This window comes from Nothobranchius furzeri, chromosome 7 (assembly GCF_043380555.1).
Source record: "Nothobranchius furzeri strain GRZ-AD chromosome 7, NfurGRZ-RIMD1, whole genome shotgun sequence".
NCBI classification, from domain to species: domain Eukaryota; kingdom Metazoa; phylum Chordata; class Actinopteri; order Cyprinodontiformes; family Nothobranchiidae; genus Nothobranchius; species Nothobranchius furzeri.
This window is the reverse complement of record NC_091747.1, coordinates 27,750,493-27,764,719: the sequence shown is the minus strand read 5'-3', so window position 1 is coordinate 27,764,719 and position 14,227 is coordinate 27,750,493. Positions and strand designations below refer to the sequence as shown.

At 46.0% G+C, this 14,227-nt stretch overlaps 1 protein-coding gene across 2 annotated transcripts in view; it reads right to left on the bottom strand.

The window, feature by feature from the left end:
• The window catches only part of zeb2a (zinc finger E-box binding homeobox 2a), a 66,163-nt gene that overhangs the window by 6,454 nt on the left and 45,482 nt on the right, over positions 1-14,227 (bottom strand). The window contains exons 6-8 of one of the 2 annotated variants that reach the window (XM_054751261.2): positions 12,812-12,920; positions 10,188-12,028; positions 6,137-6,317 (exon numbers count right to left, since the gene is read on the bottom strand). In XM_054751261.2, coding sequence (XP_054607236.2) covers positions 6,137-6,317; positions 10,188-12,028; positions 12,812-12,920 — 2,131 coding nt within the window. The remainder of the gene's footprint in view (positions 1-6,136; positions 6,318-10,187; positions 12,029-12,811; positions 12,921-14,227) is intronic. The other variant, XM_054751262.2, reaches the window with a different exon arrangement.

The window sequence follows — 14,227 nt, the reverse complement described above, 5'->3', positions numbered from 1 at the left end:
AGTCCTTATCAAAACATTTACAGTCTCAGAATCAATCAATCAATTTTTATTTATTAAGTGCCTTCCACTTAGCCTAGTGAACGAGACCAAATTCTTGCTTTGCAAAGTTTGGTCTAGGAACGCTCCACTGGAACCTCTGCAGCCCCTACAGCATTCTGGCTGGCCAATCACAGCTCTCTAGAGGATATTCAGACACATAAAAAGCTGTGATTGGTCCATAATGGTGGGCCAATCATAGTGCTCTATCTGCTTGGTGAACAAATCACAGAGCTTTATCCGCTTTGTGGGCCAATCAGGGCACTCTATATGCCTGGTGGGTGGGATGATGCAACAGAGTGAACAAGATGGCGACAGCTCGTTTGAAATGGCTTTTACATCAATGTTGGACTATTAGAGCTTTGGCTTCATTAGAATCAGGACCAGATAGATGTATTTAACTGCTTTTTTTTTTTTTTAGAAAAAATTATGTGTTTTCTCCTTCTTCAACTGCAGACCGCCTCATTTACCGATAGCCGCTGCGGTGAGTATGTCACATTCACTGTCTAGTAGCATGTGGAGGTCATTTGAAAGACAACGGTAGAACCCGCCCCACAACCGAGAGCTGTCAATGGAGCATTGCCAGACTAAATAATATATTTATTTAGTCTGGCTTTCCAGGCTATCTTCCACTGCCTTTGCAGGAGCCCAAGGCGCTGAACACAAAATACACCAAAAACACAAAGAGCAATAAAAAGGAGCTAAAAGCAACATACAGACACAAGAGCAACGTACAAAGTGCAAAAGCTGCATAAAACCAGATTACATAAACACCAAACGGCAAAAATTAGTCTTCAAACAACTATTGAAGACCTGCAGTGATGGTGACAGTTTAATATCAAATGGAAGCTCATTCCAGAGAGAAGGAGCCTAGACTGAGAAAGTCCAATCTCCTCTAGACCTGTACCTCGTCTGCTGGACAGTCAGAAGGTCCTCTTTAGCCAAGCGTAGAGTTTGTGATGAGGTATGTCTTTTTATTAGTGCTGTAGTAAGGTGGAGCACCACCATAAAGAGACCAGAAGACATAACACAGAACTTTAAACTCTGCCCGAAAATCCACAGGGAGCCAACGTAATGAGGCCAGCACAGGAGCGATGTGTGCCGACTTCCTCGTCCCTGTCAGAAGTCTGGCTACAGAGTTCTAAAGCAACTGTAGACGTCTCAGCGCTGCCTGGCTTAGCTCAACATAGAAAGCATTACAATAATTGAGCCTGGATAAAACAAATGCATGGAGCAGACTCCATATGCGCTCAACAGCATAGGCTTGGTTTGGGTTAGCCGTCGCAAGTTAACGAAGCAGGTTCGTACTACCATGTTGATGTGAGCTTCCAGTTTGACTTCTGCATCCAGCCTCACCCCCAGGCTGGTGACAACTGACTTCTAGTAGGGAGAGAGAACATCTAAATCATGTCTCAGAAGGACACACCGCAGAGCTGAGAGATGTTGGAAGTCCACTAGATTAGAAAGTCACAGGCTGCACTTTAATGAACTGATAACATTTTTTAATGAGACGGTGAAAAGTTCTAGGGCCGCTGACTTTGCTCAGCTGATTGCTGTAAAAAAAATAACTCTAAACCTGTTTGACACCATACACCAGACTGTTTCACCCCACGCCCCTATTATGCCAGTTTACTCAAGGTCTGACTGTAACAACTTTCTATCATTCTTTGAGAATACAATCAGAAATATCACCCCCATCTACTTCCTACCCCCATCAGGATGTTTGGCCAAATTGGCCCATTCCAATCTGGATTTCATAAAAAGCATTCAACAGAAACAGCTTTGCTTAAAATTTCCAGTGACATCATGATGGCCTCAGACAACGGGGATCTTGGGTGGCATTGTGTACAGAAATATCTGTGCAGAGTATGGACTGGAAGCTCCAGGGTCAAAGTAGGAAACACCCACTAATGGAGTAGAGAACGAGAGAGCCAAGATCCTGTGGGACTTTCAGACCCAGACTGACAAACAGGTGATGGAGAACCACCACCATTGTGGTGGTGGACAAACAACAGAGGACAGCTGTTGATGTGGCTATACCAAGAGATGGCAACATCAGGAAAAAGGAACACAAGAAACTAGAGAAGTACAAGGGCCTCAAAGAAGAACTTGAGAAAGCCTGGAGAGTGAAGCCATCGGTGGTACCAGTGGGCATCGGGGCACTCCGTAACCCCCAAACCAGAGGAGTGGCTAAAGCAGATCTCAGGAAAAACGTCTCAGTCTAGTTTTAGGAACTGGAGAACCCCCAAACTCCCAGGCCTCTGATAGAGGACCTGAGCTTGGAAGGCTGAGACCACCCGCGGAAGGTGAGTTTTAATTTTTTTATGAAAATAAATTCCTTCTCACGGAGGTGGGAGTCAAGCTTTTTGTAATCACGTTACTGGGGCAAAACAGAAAGCATAAGTAACGGGAGTGGCAACACAAAGAAACATACATTTTCGTTTCTCTTCAATAGGAAATTTCTAGTTATTATAATTTTTACTTCATTAAATATTAATGTGTTTGTCCATCCATTTTCATCCGCTTATCCGGAGCCGGGCCGCGGAGGCAGCAGCCTAAGTCGGGAGGCCCAGACTTCCCTCTCCCCAGCCACATGGGCCAGCTCCTCCAGGGAAAGCCCAAGGCGTTCCCTGGCCAGGTGAGACGTAGTCCCTCCAACGTGTCCTGGGTCTACCTTCATGCCTCCTCCCGGTTGGACGTGCCCAGAAAACCTCACCAGGGAGGCGTCCAGGAGGCATCCTGACCAGATGCCCGAGCCACGTCAACTGGCTCCTCTCGATGTGGAGGAGCAGCGAATCTACTACGAGCCCCTCCCAGATGACCGAGCTTCTCACCCTATCTCTAAGGGAGAGCCCTGCCACCCTGCGGATGAAACTAATTTCAGCCACTTGTATCAGTGATCTCATTCTTCAATCACTACCCAAAGCTCATGACCATAGGTGAGGGTAGGAACGTAGATCGACCGGTAAATCCAGAGCTTTGCCTTCTGACTCAGCTCACTCTTCACCACGACAGACCGGTACAACGCCCACATCACTGCAGATGCAGCACCAATCAGCCTATCGATCTCACACTCCAGCTTTCCCTCACTCGTGAACAAGACCCGAGATACTTAAACTCCTCCAATTAGGGCAGGATCTCATCCCTGACCCGGAGAAGGCATTCTACCCTTTTCCGAAAACAATGCTGGTAATTTCCTGCAATGCTGAGCGGGCATCAGGGAGCCTTAGGCCAGACCCTGGCAGTAATGTGGTGAAATTGTGTCATTTTTACAAAAGATTATGTTATGGTGGTATAAAGGGGGTATGGGGGTGGTTTCTGTGTTGCTGCAGATTTCCGTTTATCTTAACTTGTGTTTTATTGTGATTAAAGCACGCTCGTTAAGTTTACTTGACAATCAGTTCCTAAAGATGTCTGTCCTCCACAGTCCCTCCTCTGGTGATCGGAGCTCCAGCTCTGAAGCAGAGGAGCTCACGGAGCTGTGCATTGCTCCAGTTAACCATCTCAAAGGTGAAACTCGTGCAGCTGTTTAGTTTCCTTTTCAATATAGTTGCTGACAGGAGCTCGGCAGTAACTCCCCACATGATCATGACACCTCCCTCTGTCGCGCCAAGACGTAATATGCATTCACAAGTCCGGTGTTGCAGCGATATTACTACGAAGCATGGCGACACAAATGCCGCAAAATTCCAAAATCACCATGCCGCCACATCACGTTCTTAAGACACACCGTGGCGGCAGTACTACGCTGCTTTGCCACATGGTGTGGTTTTTAAAAAGGGCTCATCAGAGAGGAGTTTAAGTGTTTCTGGGAGACTGACTGAAGAGAGACGTGCTAGATTATTCCTGAAAATGTACAGCAACCTCCCACGGTGCTATAGTGAGCTTGTTTCAATGACAAAACACAAAATTCCAATTCAATGAAAATGTTGTTCTGAAAATAAAAGTAAAAAATGTGAGTTTTGTTTAGAATCGCTGCACCTGCAGCTCCTCTGCAATTTTCTACAGCATTTAGAGATTTATTGTTTATTGCTTTTTATTTAGAGCTTTACTGACTCTGCATTCAAACTTCTGTAGGAGTGGGAAGGGTTAAGTCACAGAGAAGAAGTGAAGACGGAGGAGCCCATAAGAGTTCTTGGTCTAATGAACATTGTTTTTCTAAAATGCCCCAACGGCAACACGGATAGAGTTTGCTTACCACCAAAGTAGCTCACGTTTAACCCTCTGGAGGCAGGCGTTGCAGATGTGCAACGTTAGAACCTACCTACCTGGTTACTCCACATACGTATTTATGAGCATTTTTTAACTCAGAAGTACCCCTCCACGGCTCGATGATCTTAAAGGCTTAGATGGAAACATGAACTTTTCTTGTTTTTATTGAAGACGTTTCTCCTCTTATCTAAGAAGCTTCTTCAGTTCTGAAATGTGGGCTGGGAGTCGGAAGCTGGTGAGGTGTGGTGTGGAACACATGCTGATAGGGCAGTTGGAGTCACTGTTGAGTTCATTGCTTTTACCAATGAGGTCATCAAAGTCACATGGATCATTGGGTCCTCCCATTATTCAGCTCCCTGTTTGTGTTGTTGGTGCTGATGATCCTAACGGATCGGTCACTTTTGGCCTCACTAGTGATAACAATGGCTTCGCCAGCACCAGTGCAGTTTAACGAGCCACAGCAAAGCTCTGTGCTACAGTAAACATGAGGAGAACATCCCGCCAATAAGCAAGTCAGTGACCGAGAGGCCGAGGAATGTTCTTGCCAAGTGGACGGTGATGGACAGCAGGCCAAAAGACAGTGGAAGATGAGGGGCTAACAAACATGTTGACTCATCATACAAACTACTGTACAGGAACACAGTAACGACCAGAATCAGCAAGATGTATGCTGGCAAAAAGGGAAATAAACTTTTCCCAACCATGTTAGATGGCAACCCACAGGTGGATATGCCCAAATCCATCCCATGCAGGGCCCTTGTGGGATGCCCTGTGCCAGTCTAATTGTACTTGTGCATTAACTTCATCTCTGTGGGTGCCCCACAGTGGAATCCACCCAAAAACTACCCACATTGGCCAGGTGGGTGCTAGTCCATGTGGGAATCAAGCAGCACTCATCAGGTTAGAAATAAGGTGCTCTAACAAACAGAACTGCGGCACATTGGCCTGTTGGTTTCCAAAGTAATTCAATGGTTGTTACATTTTTATAGATGAAAGTCCGCTCAAAGAAAGGAGAAAATGCGACGTGTAAAAATATGGACAAAAAAAGCATTACAATATGAACCATGTGTGGGAAATGCCACATCATCTGAAATGTAAATGTATGTAAAACTTTTTCAATCTTGAACGACCCCCACACACAATTGAAAACCAGTACTGGTCATCCAATGAGGACCCTAAAAGTTCTGAAACGTTCCGCACTGCAGCCGGTGTGCTTCAACCCGTAGACGAGCCTCTGCCACAACACGGCACAGACCCTCCCATTGAACTGAAGTCAGAGCTACTGACCTGCAGGAACCTGAAGGTTCCATCTGAACAATGTTCTGCTAAGTTCTGCTCAGGCACACCAGCTTGGTTTGGATCAGAGTTCAGAACAGAATCTGAATTAAAGCTAACTAGAAAATGTTAATGTAAACAGACAGCAACAGCTGTGACAGGACGTGGTTTCTGGATCACTCTCAGATTAATTAAACATGAACTCCGTGGGTTCAGACTCAGGATCACTGAGGGTTGATGCAACAGAGAGAAGCAGGTAACAGTTCTGATGTAACTCACCAGCACCTTGGGTTTCATCACACCCTTCTGACCAGGCTTGATGAGTTAGCTCCATATCCACTAGATCCCCCCCCCCCCCCCAAGGAAATAAACAACAGAACAGAAAAGCTATAGGTTGTGTGTGTGTGCGTGTGTGTGTGCGTGTGTGTGTACATATGTGTGTATGTGTGTACATGTGTACGTGTGTGTGTGTGTGTGTGTACGTGTGTGTACGTGTGTGTGTACATACGTGTGTACATATGTGTTTGTGTGTGTATGTGTGTGAGTGTGTGTGTTGCATGAGGAATGGGGGGGGGGGGGTGGGGGGGGGTAGACGTTCAAGTGTTATATATACCTGTGTGCTCATATTTGTGTCTTAGGAGGGAACTGGTCTTCTGGAATGTTTTGTCGCACAAGTCACACGCGTACATACCACTTTCAGTCTTCCTTATCTTCTTCCTGGAGAGTGGCGTGTCGCTGTCTGTCAGGTCATCTACGCCTGACAGATATTCTGTAGTCCCATCCAGCAGCTCCCCCTGAGACAGAGACAGTGCTTCAGACATAATGCCACACCTGTCAGCTTCATGCTCTGAGACACCTTATGCTAGCCCCATGATCCCAGTCTGGACAAGGCTTAAAAGCCCAACCTGGGTAAATCCCTCCATCCAGGCACCATCCAGACAGAGGGGGGCATATGGATGGGCCATTGGAAGGGTGTAAATAACAGCAGAGTTCAAGAGAACTTGCTGATGGACCAGGCTCCCTCTTCTAGGAGTACACACCATATAAAATCCTCTGGTTCTGTAGAGAGGAAGAACTTCACACAAATTACAACAAAAGTTCTCCCAGTCCACAAAGGTTTCCATTAGGAATGCAACGATACCACTTTTTCCAAATTGATACGATACCGATACTTGGATCTGAGTACTCGTCGACACCGTTTACCAATGCTTCTACCACACAAAAAAATGCAATGAATTGGAATACAGGTTTTATTTTCTTCTCTGCTTTCAACAGGAAAAGACGGTGAGGTAGATAAAAAATAATTGAAATTAATAGAAAGTATCACAAAACTAAAATATTAGATGAACACAAATGACAAGTTACTGTGAAGCCACTTTCAGGAAACTGCACTGGTATGAGCTAACTGGTATTGGCATCACTAAAAGCCCTAGTTTCTATAGGATCTGTGACTAGCTGCTGTTTCAGGCCTTTAGGTGTTAAATTAAGCTTTGGTGGCATAAAACTACAGAACCGTGTGTATCTTGATCTAGACAAAATAAATGTTCTGAAACGATTGATCAAATGATGTAATTGTACTTTGATTAGCCCTCATTTGGTTTACAATCGGGAGCAGCTGATTAACATTGGAAAGGCTGAAATAATACCTCAACTGAAGCCACAAATCCCAAACGAGCTAAAACGCAAGAAGCATGGATGCAGAACGGGAGCAAAATGGAGACAGAGAAAGAGGAACTTCAAATCACCTCTTCCATAGATCATAATGGGCAATGTGAGTTCACTGGCCAACAAGATGGATGAACTCCAAGCCCTTTCAAGGACTCAGACAGAGTATCGGCAGTGCAGTGTTTCAGTATGTGTTTCACTGAGACGTGGCTGCAGGACCATATCCCCAATTCCAGTGTCTCTCTACCAGGATTCCTGACTGTACAAGCACACAGAGATCTGAAGAGGGGCGGGAAAAGAAAAGGAGGTGGAGTGGCAGTGCTTGTCAACAATAGATGGTGCCATCCAGGTCATGTTTCAGTGAAATGTCGTTTCTGCAGCCCAGATGTTGAACTCTTGGCAGTAAGTTGTCACCTATTTTATTTGTCAAGAGAGTTCACCAGTGTTGTCTTGGCAACCGTTTATATTCCACCTTCAGCCATTGCTAAAAATGCATGTGATGCCATCAGTTACGTTGTCGCTAAGCTACAAACCCAGCACCCCAATTCATTTGTGGCTATATATGGTGATTTTAATCATGCCTCGCTCTCTGCTACACTTCCAACATTTCATCAGTTTGTCAGCTGCTCCACCAGAGAAAACAAGACATTGGATTTGTGTTATGCAAATGTAAAGAATGCATACATGTCCAAAACAAGACCTCCTCTGGGACAATCAGATCACAATCTTGTTTTTCTCTGCTCAGAATACAAACCACTTGTTCAGAGGCAACCTGTGACAAAAAGAACTGTTAGGAAATGGTCACAGGACGCTGAAGAAGCCCTGCAGGTTGTTTTGAGACCACAGATTGGATGACTCTCTGCCAAGGATATGAAGAGGACATCAATGCCATGACTGGATGTGTCACTGCCTATATAAACTTCTGTGTGACAACATCATACCCACTAGAACAGTGAGATGCTTCGCTAATAACAAACCCTGGATCACCAGTGAACTGAAGAATCTGCTAAATGAGAAAAAAGAGCCTTCAAGGAGGGAGACGGAATTATGGAGGAGTATACAGAAGCAACTGAAGATCAAGATCAGAGACAGCAAGGAGGCATACAGGAAGAAGCTGGAGAACAAACTACAGAGGAACAATATCAGAGATGTCTGGTCAGGGATGAAGAAGATCACAGGCTTCAAGCAGAGGAAGGATTGCACAGATGGCAGCCTGGACACAGCCAATGAACTGAACAAGTTCTTCAATAGGTTCAGTTCAGGAACAAACCCAGCATCCTCCTCGCCTGTCCCCTGCCAATCAGACATCCCATCCTCCACTGATCCAACATTTTCCTGTCACATGCCAGCTCTTTTGTCCTCTAATACAGTCATAGACTCTTCTGGTTCTATAAATCTGTCTTCAACCAAGTCAGGAGATGCTGCTGCCCCATTTACCTCCCCCTCCCACCTATCGGTCTCTAGAAGTCAGGTGAAGAGGCAGCTGGAGAGACTGAACAGGAACAAGGCTGCAGGTCCAGATGGTGTCAGCCCCAGAGTACTGAAGGCCTGTGCAGAGCAGCTCTGTGGGATTCTGCAGCACCTCTTCAACCTCAGCCTGGCCCAGGCGAAGGTTCCAGTCCTGTGGAAGACATCCTGCCTTGTTCCAGTTTCAAAGAAAACTCGCCCATCAGTCAATGATGACTACAGACCGGTTGCCCTGACATCCCACATCATGAAGGTCCTGGAGAGACTCCTGTTGGTCCATCTGAATAAGCAAACTAGAACATATCAGGACCCGCTGCAGTTTGCTTATTGCCATGGAGTTAGAGTTGAAGATGCCATCATCCAGCTGCTTCAACCAATCCACTGTCATCTGGACAAAGCAGGCAGCACTGTGAGGGTCATGTTCTTTGATTTCTCCAGTGCATTTAACACAATCCAGCCTGATGTACTTTGCCAGAAACTCCAGAAGACACAGGTGGGGGCCTCAACTATCGCCTGGATTAAAGACAACCTGACAAACAGACCACAGTTTGTGAGGCTGAAGAGCTGCACATCAAACCAGGTGATCAGTAACATTGGAGCACCACAGGGTGCTGTACTCTCACCATTCCTTTTCACCCTGTACACCTCAGACTTCCAGTACAAATCAGAGACCTGTCATCTACAGAAATACTCATGACTCTGCAGTTGTCGGGTGTATCAGAGATGGACAGGAAGCTGAGTACAGAGAGCTGGTGGAGCGCTTTGTGGCATGGTGTGGAAACAATCATCTGACCTTGAACGTGAACAAAACAAAGGAGATGATTTTAGACTTCAGAAGAAACAGGGTGGAGTCAAACACTGTTTCCATCATGGGAGAAGAAGTGGAGGTGGAATACAAACACCTTGGAGTTCACCTGGACAACAGACTAGACTGGAGAAAGAACAGTGAAGCCGTTTACAAGAAGGGACATAGCAAACTGCACTTCTTGAGGATGCTTAGGTCCTTCAGTGTCTGTAGCAAGATGCTGCAGATCTTCTACAAGTCTGTTGTTGAGAGGGTAATCTCTTCAGCCATCGTCTGTTGGGGTAGCAGCATCAGAAGCAGGGACCTGAAAAGGCTCAACAGCCTAATAAAAAGGCTGGTTCTGTTCTGGGGACGACTGTGGAACCACTGGAGGAGATAATGCAAAGAAGGATTCTCCAGAGAATAAAGAAAATTATGGACAACCCTGAGCATTCTCTTCACAAGACTGTCCGACAACGGAAGAGTGTCTTCAGTCAGAGGCTTCTTCAGTTTCGCTGCAACACCGACCGCTACTGGAGATCCTTCCTGCCAACAGCCATTGTAATATACAACAACTCTTTGATGACTTGATTATTATTATTATTATTATTATTATTATTATTATTATTATTATTATTATTATTATTATTAGCTACAACAGCAATCAATTTCCCTCTGGGATTATGAAATCACCAAATGTATATATTGAACATAAGAGAATGTTAGAAACACAGTGGTCTGGCTTTACCTGGAAACCTGCTTTCCGTTGGTACTTCCTTTGCTGCTGCACTTCAGCAAATGTTGCAGCTCCTGTGGCATAGGAATATGCGACATGGGGCAGAAAGCCCATGGTGTCAAGGCCTGGAAAGGGCCTGAAGCCAGGGATGGTTGCCTGAGAAGCACTTAAGAAGGTGGGCGGAGGAAAGACTCCATTAGGCTGCAGAGTGTTGTAGACAGAACCACCAGTAAATGGATTAATCCCAAAGATGGGACTCAGGTTTTTCTCCAGCTGGTCATGGGAGTTCCCTCTACTCCTAGAACCTAGAACTACCTCCTTAATGCTGACAAAGTCTAATGGTCCAGTGCTGTGTTCATACCCTGAAACATCTACATTGTGTTCAGTGATGAAACCACTAAGTCTGGTTTTTTTCTGCACCAAGTGTTTAGGCAGAGACAGATCCAGTGGAATATCTCCACGGACATCCTCAGGAGTGAGGCTGTTGGGAGTGTAAGAGCTACTCTGGGAGTGTTTGGAGGAAATAGAGGACAGGTTTAGGGGTGATGAAGTGTTGCTCCTTGAATGGTCTGTTGGATCAAGAGGTCTGCCAACTGTTGTCTTCTCATTGGCTGTAAAGTGGTTGGCCTTGGTAAGTCTGTGAATAGCATCACTTTTAGCAAAACCATCATGCAAATTTATTGCAGAGAGTGAGACTGAAGACTGGTTTAGACTGTGGTCCAGTGAACTGTGGTTAGGAAGGCTCAACTGTTCCCTCAAACCACCGGTGTCATGGTTTTGACTCTTCCACTCGGCAAATGACTCCTTGACAGCCTCCTGAGGAAGGCCAATGGCGATGGAAATCTTAAGCAGTTCCTCAGAGTTGGGTTCAGTTTTCATGGCAAAGTAAGAATTCAGTACTGACCCACAGGTGTTGAAATGGTTGTTGGGGCTTCTGGGCTTGTCAGTATCAGTTATCAGCCCCCTGCAGCTGGTAGGACTGTTTTCTGCAGGCTGCAGAATTGCTTTGATCTCCTCGTTCATGCTGCACAAGTAGCGCTCATGTTGGTGTAGTGGGATGGGCCCGGGGAAGGTCTCCTTGCAGTGTTGGCAGGAGAACAGAAGCAGCTGGTTCTGTGCATCAGGGAACTTCTCTTCATTAAGGATAGCAACTGATTGATTTGTTTTCTCTTCTTTAACATTTAGTTGCATCTTAGACTCACTGATAAGATTCTTGGCCTCACTGACCTTTTCCGGTGTGTTGTCAATGATGCTCTTGGTGAGGTTGCTTTGGCCCACATTAAAGCCAGCCTGGGCATCCATATGAGCCCCAAGCTCCTTCATGTAGGTTCTGAGCTTGGATAACTGTTCTGGGTTACTGTCTGTCCTCTGCCTGCAAACGGTATTGTCCACAATCGGAAGCACCTTCTGCACATCACTCAGGCTGTTTCCAAGAGGTACTGTGTAGCCCAGCAAGGAGAGATCAAGTCCCATGTCACCTAGATGCTGAAGGGAGCTCTGAGAGGAACTGTGGATGTCAAGAGGGCTTCGACTACGACCATTTAGGCAGATATCTGGTACCCCAAACCCATACTGTGAAGCCATCAGAAGCCGGTACTCATTCAAGTCCAGCTGACTGTGCTGATCTTTTGAGCCAAGTGTTCGTACATTTTCCAGTTTGTGCTGGAGATGGGAAAGGGCAGGGCTTCCAGGTGAAGAAATTTTGGAGCTTGGGGAGGTGCCAGGCTTTCCGTTGCGTACTCGTCCATGAAGTGCAATCAGGCCAACACATTTCTTGCTGCTGATGTGGGAACTGTAGGATCCAGAATGGGAGAAGCGTTTCTTACAGTTGGAGCATTCGTATGGCTTCTCACCTGTAGACAACACAGAAACAATGCTCAGCTCGTGATCACGGTAATCATTTCATCAGTCAACATTTAACTAATGACAACCATGCTGGTCGGATTTCCTGATGGAGTTTGGTTTAAGTCAAGATCTAGATCAGCAGCACTCAATAGGAGGGCCGTGGGCCAGGCCCGGCTCGCAGGCCCCTTCTTTGTGGCCCCCGAACACCCCCCATTTCAAAGTGGCTGTGTTGAGTGACACTCAGCCCATTACATTTGAGTAACCCTGGAATAGATGTTTATAACTAATGTAGGTTATTCTACTGAGACTCGAGACCTGATTGTTAAGAGATGCTAGTTTTAGGTGAATGTACTACGAAGCTGTCGCCATCAGCATGGGCAAACTGAAATCGAACTAAATGAGATGCTAGTTATTAGCTACATGGACCTTAACTTATGGCAGAAGAAACGTTCAAACTGAACATGATGCAATAATACACCTGACTCTCCTCCTGACCCTAACCCTAATAAACAGCTGCAACATTATCACTAAGGTACAGGTGCTTCTAAAGTCTAACAGCATACGGTCTCACCGGACCACCGCTGACTGTAGACGCACACAAGAGAGACGATAAACAGGACTCGGGATTAGCTGTTCCCGCTGCGCTGGTGTGCTCCGACTCCACACTGACGTTTCTCTGCTGGTCACCGCTGTTTTTGCTTCATCAGTGTTCTCAGGGTTCAAGCTGAATGTTAAACACAAAAATGTGACCTGACACAATCATCTCAGATGAATCATAAAGCTCCACTAACCGCTGTGAATACGTAGGTGCTCCTTCAGGTGGTGCTTGTACTTGAAGGCTTTGCCACACTCACTGCACTTGAACTTGCGGTTTGCAGTTCCTTCGCTGAGCATCAGCAGCTGCAGACAGAAGGAGGATGAGTGGGAGTGGAGCAGAGAGTGAACCCATGATGATATGATTCTCCTGGACGTATGTGTGTGAAAGGCTTTCTGAGAAACTGTGGGCTGACTGCATTCTGAACTAGCACTTTCTGGAGGAAGTACATCCCCAGCAGTTCAGATCCTCCCCCACAGCAGAACGGCAGCTCCCATCATTTAGCTACACACCAACCTGAAGACTCACTTTATTCGTTCACCAGAGAAAGCTTTTTTATCAGGTCTCTGGGCTAACATGAATCAGTATCAGCAGTTTCATTCTTCAGTTTCAGAACCTTCCAGAAGGAGTTGTTTCAGGATTCTGTCACCTTAAGGGAAACAAGCTGCTGCTGGTCATGCCCACCCATCCCTTGATTGGCTGCTATGTGGAGCTGTAGTAGAGCTGCTGCTGCTCCAGCATGGACAAGCAGTGGTGTGTGTGTGTGTGTGTGTGTGTGTGTGTGTGTGTGTGTGTGTGTGTGTGTGTGTGTGTGTGTGCATGTGTGCGTGTGTGTGTGTGTGCATGTGCGTGTGTGTGTGTGTGTGTGTGTGTGTGCGTGTGTGTGTGTGTGTGTGTGTGTGTGTGTGTGTGCATGTGTGTGCGTGTTAGTGTGTGTGTGTGTGTGTGTGTGTGTGTGTGTGTGTGTGTGTGTGTGTGTGTGTGTGTGTGTGTGTGTGTGTGTGCAGTCATAGGTGTAGAGCAGGAACATCAAACTCTAATTCACAAAATAAAAAGTGGGACGGAGTCGTGAGAAATACTCATTATTCGTTGAAAAATGAACTGTAACTGCAGTTTCCTTCATCCCTGTATACGTAAGGTTGAACCATTTCATATGGAGTTTAGTTTAGCATCAAGAGTGAGTCTGGGTGAGTTTATTTTTTAAACACACGTCAGTGGTTTTTACCCTCTGACTTCCTTTTCACAGGCCAACAAACACCCAAAATAAAAATGCTAATTGTCAACTATTAACATTCATGCCTTGGAGTAAAAACCGCAACAGTCCCAGCCCAGCATGCTCCACTCTGGTTCACGCTGATGCTCACTAGGTAAGGCTCTGAGCTGAGGAACGTGTTCATCAGTGAGACTCCTGAGTTGTTTTCTTCATCTACTCACACAGGTGTGTGCAGCTGAACGTACACTGGTGGGTCGGTGTGACGGGGAGGAACTGCGCAGCATCTCAGAGTCAAACTTTGAATTGAGCATGTCCTACTCTGAAGTTCAGTCAGTTCTCTTTGGAGGTTGGTTGGCGTGGTCTCCACGATAACCGATAACACATTACTGAGCTTCTAAG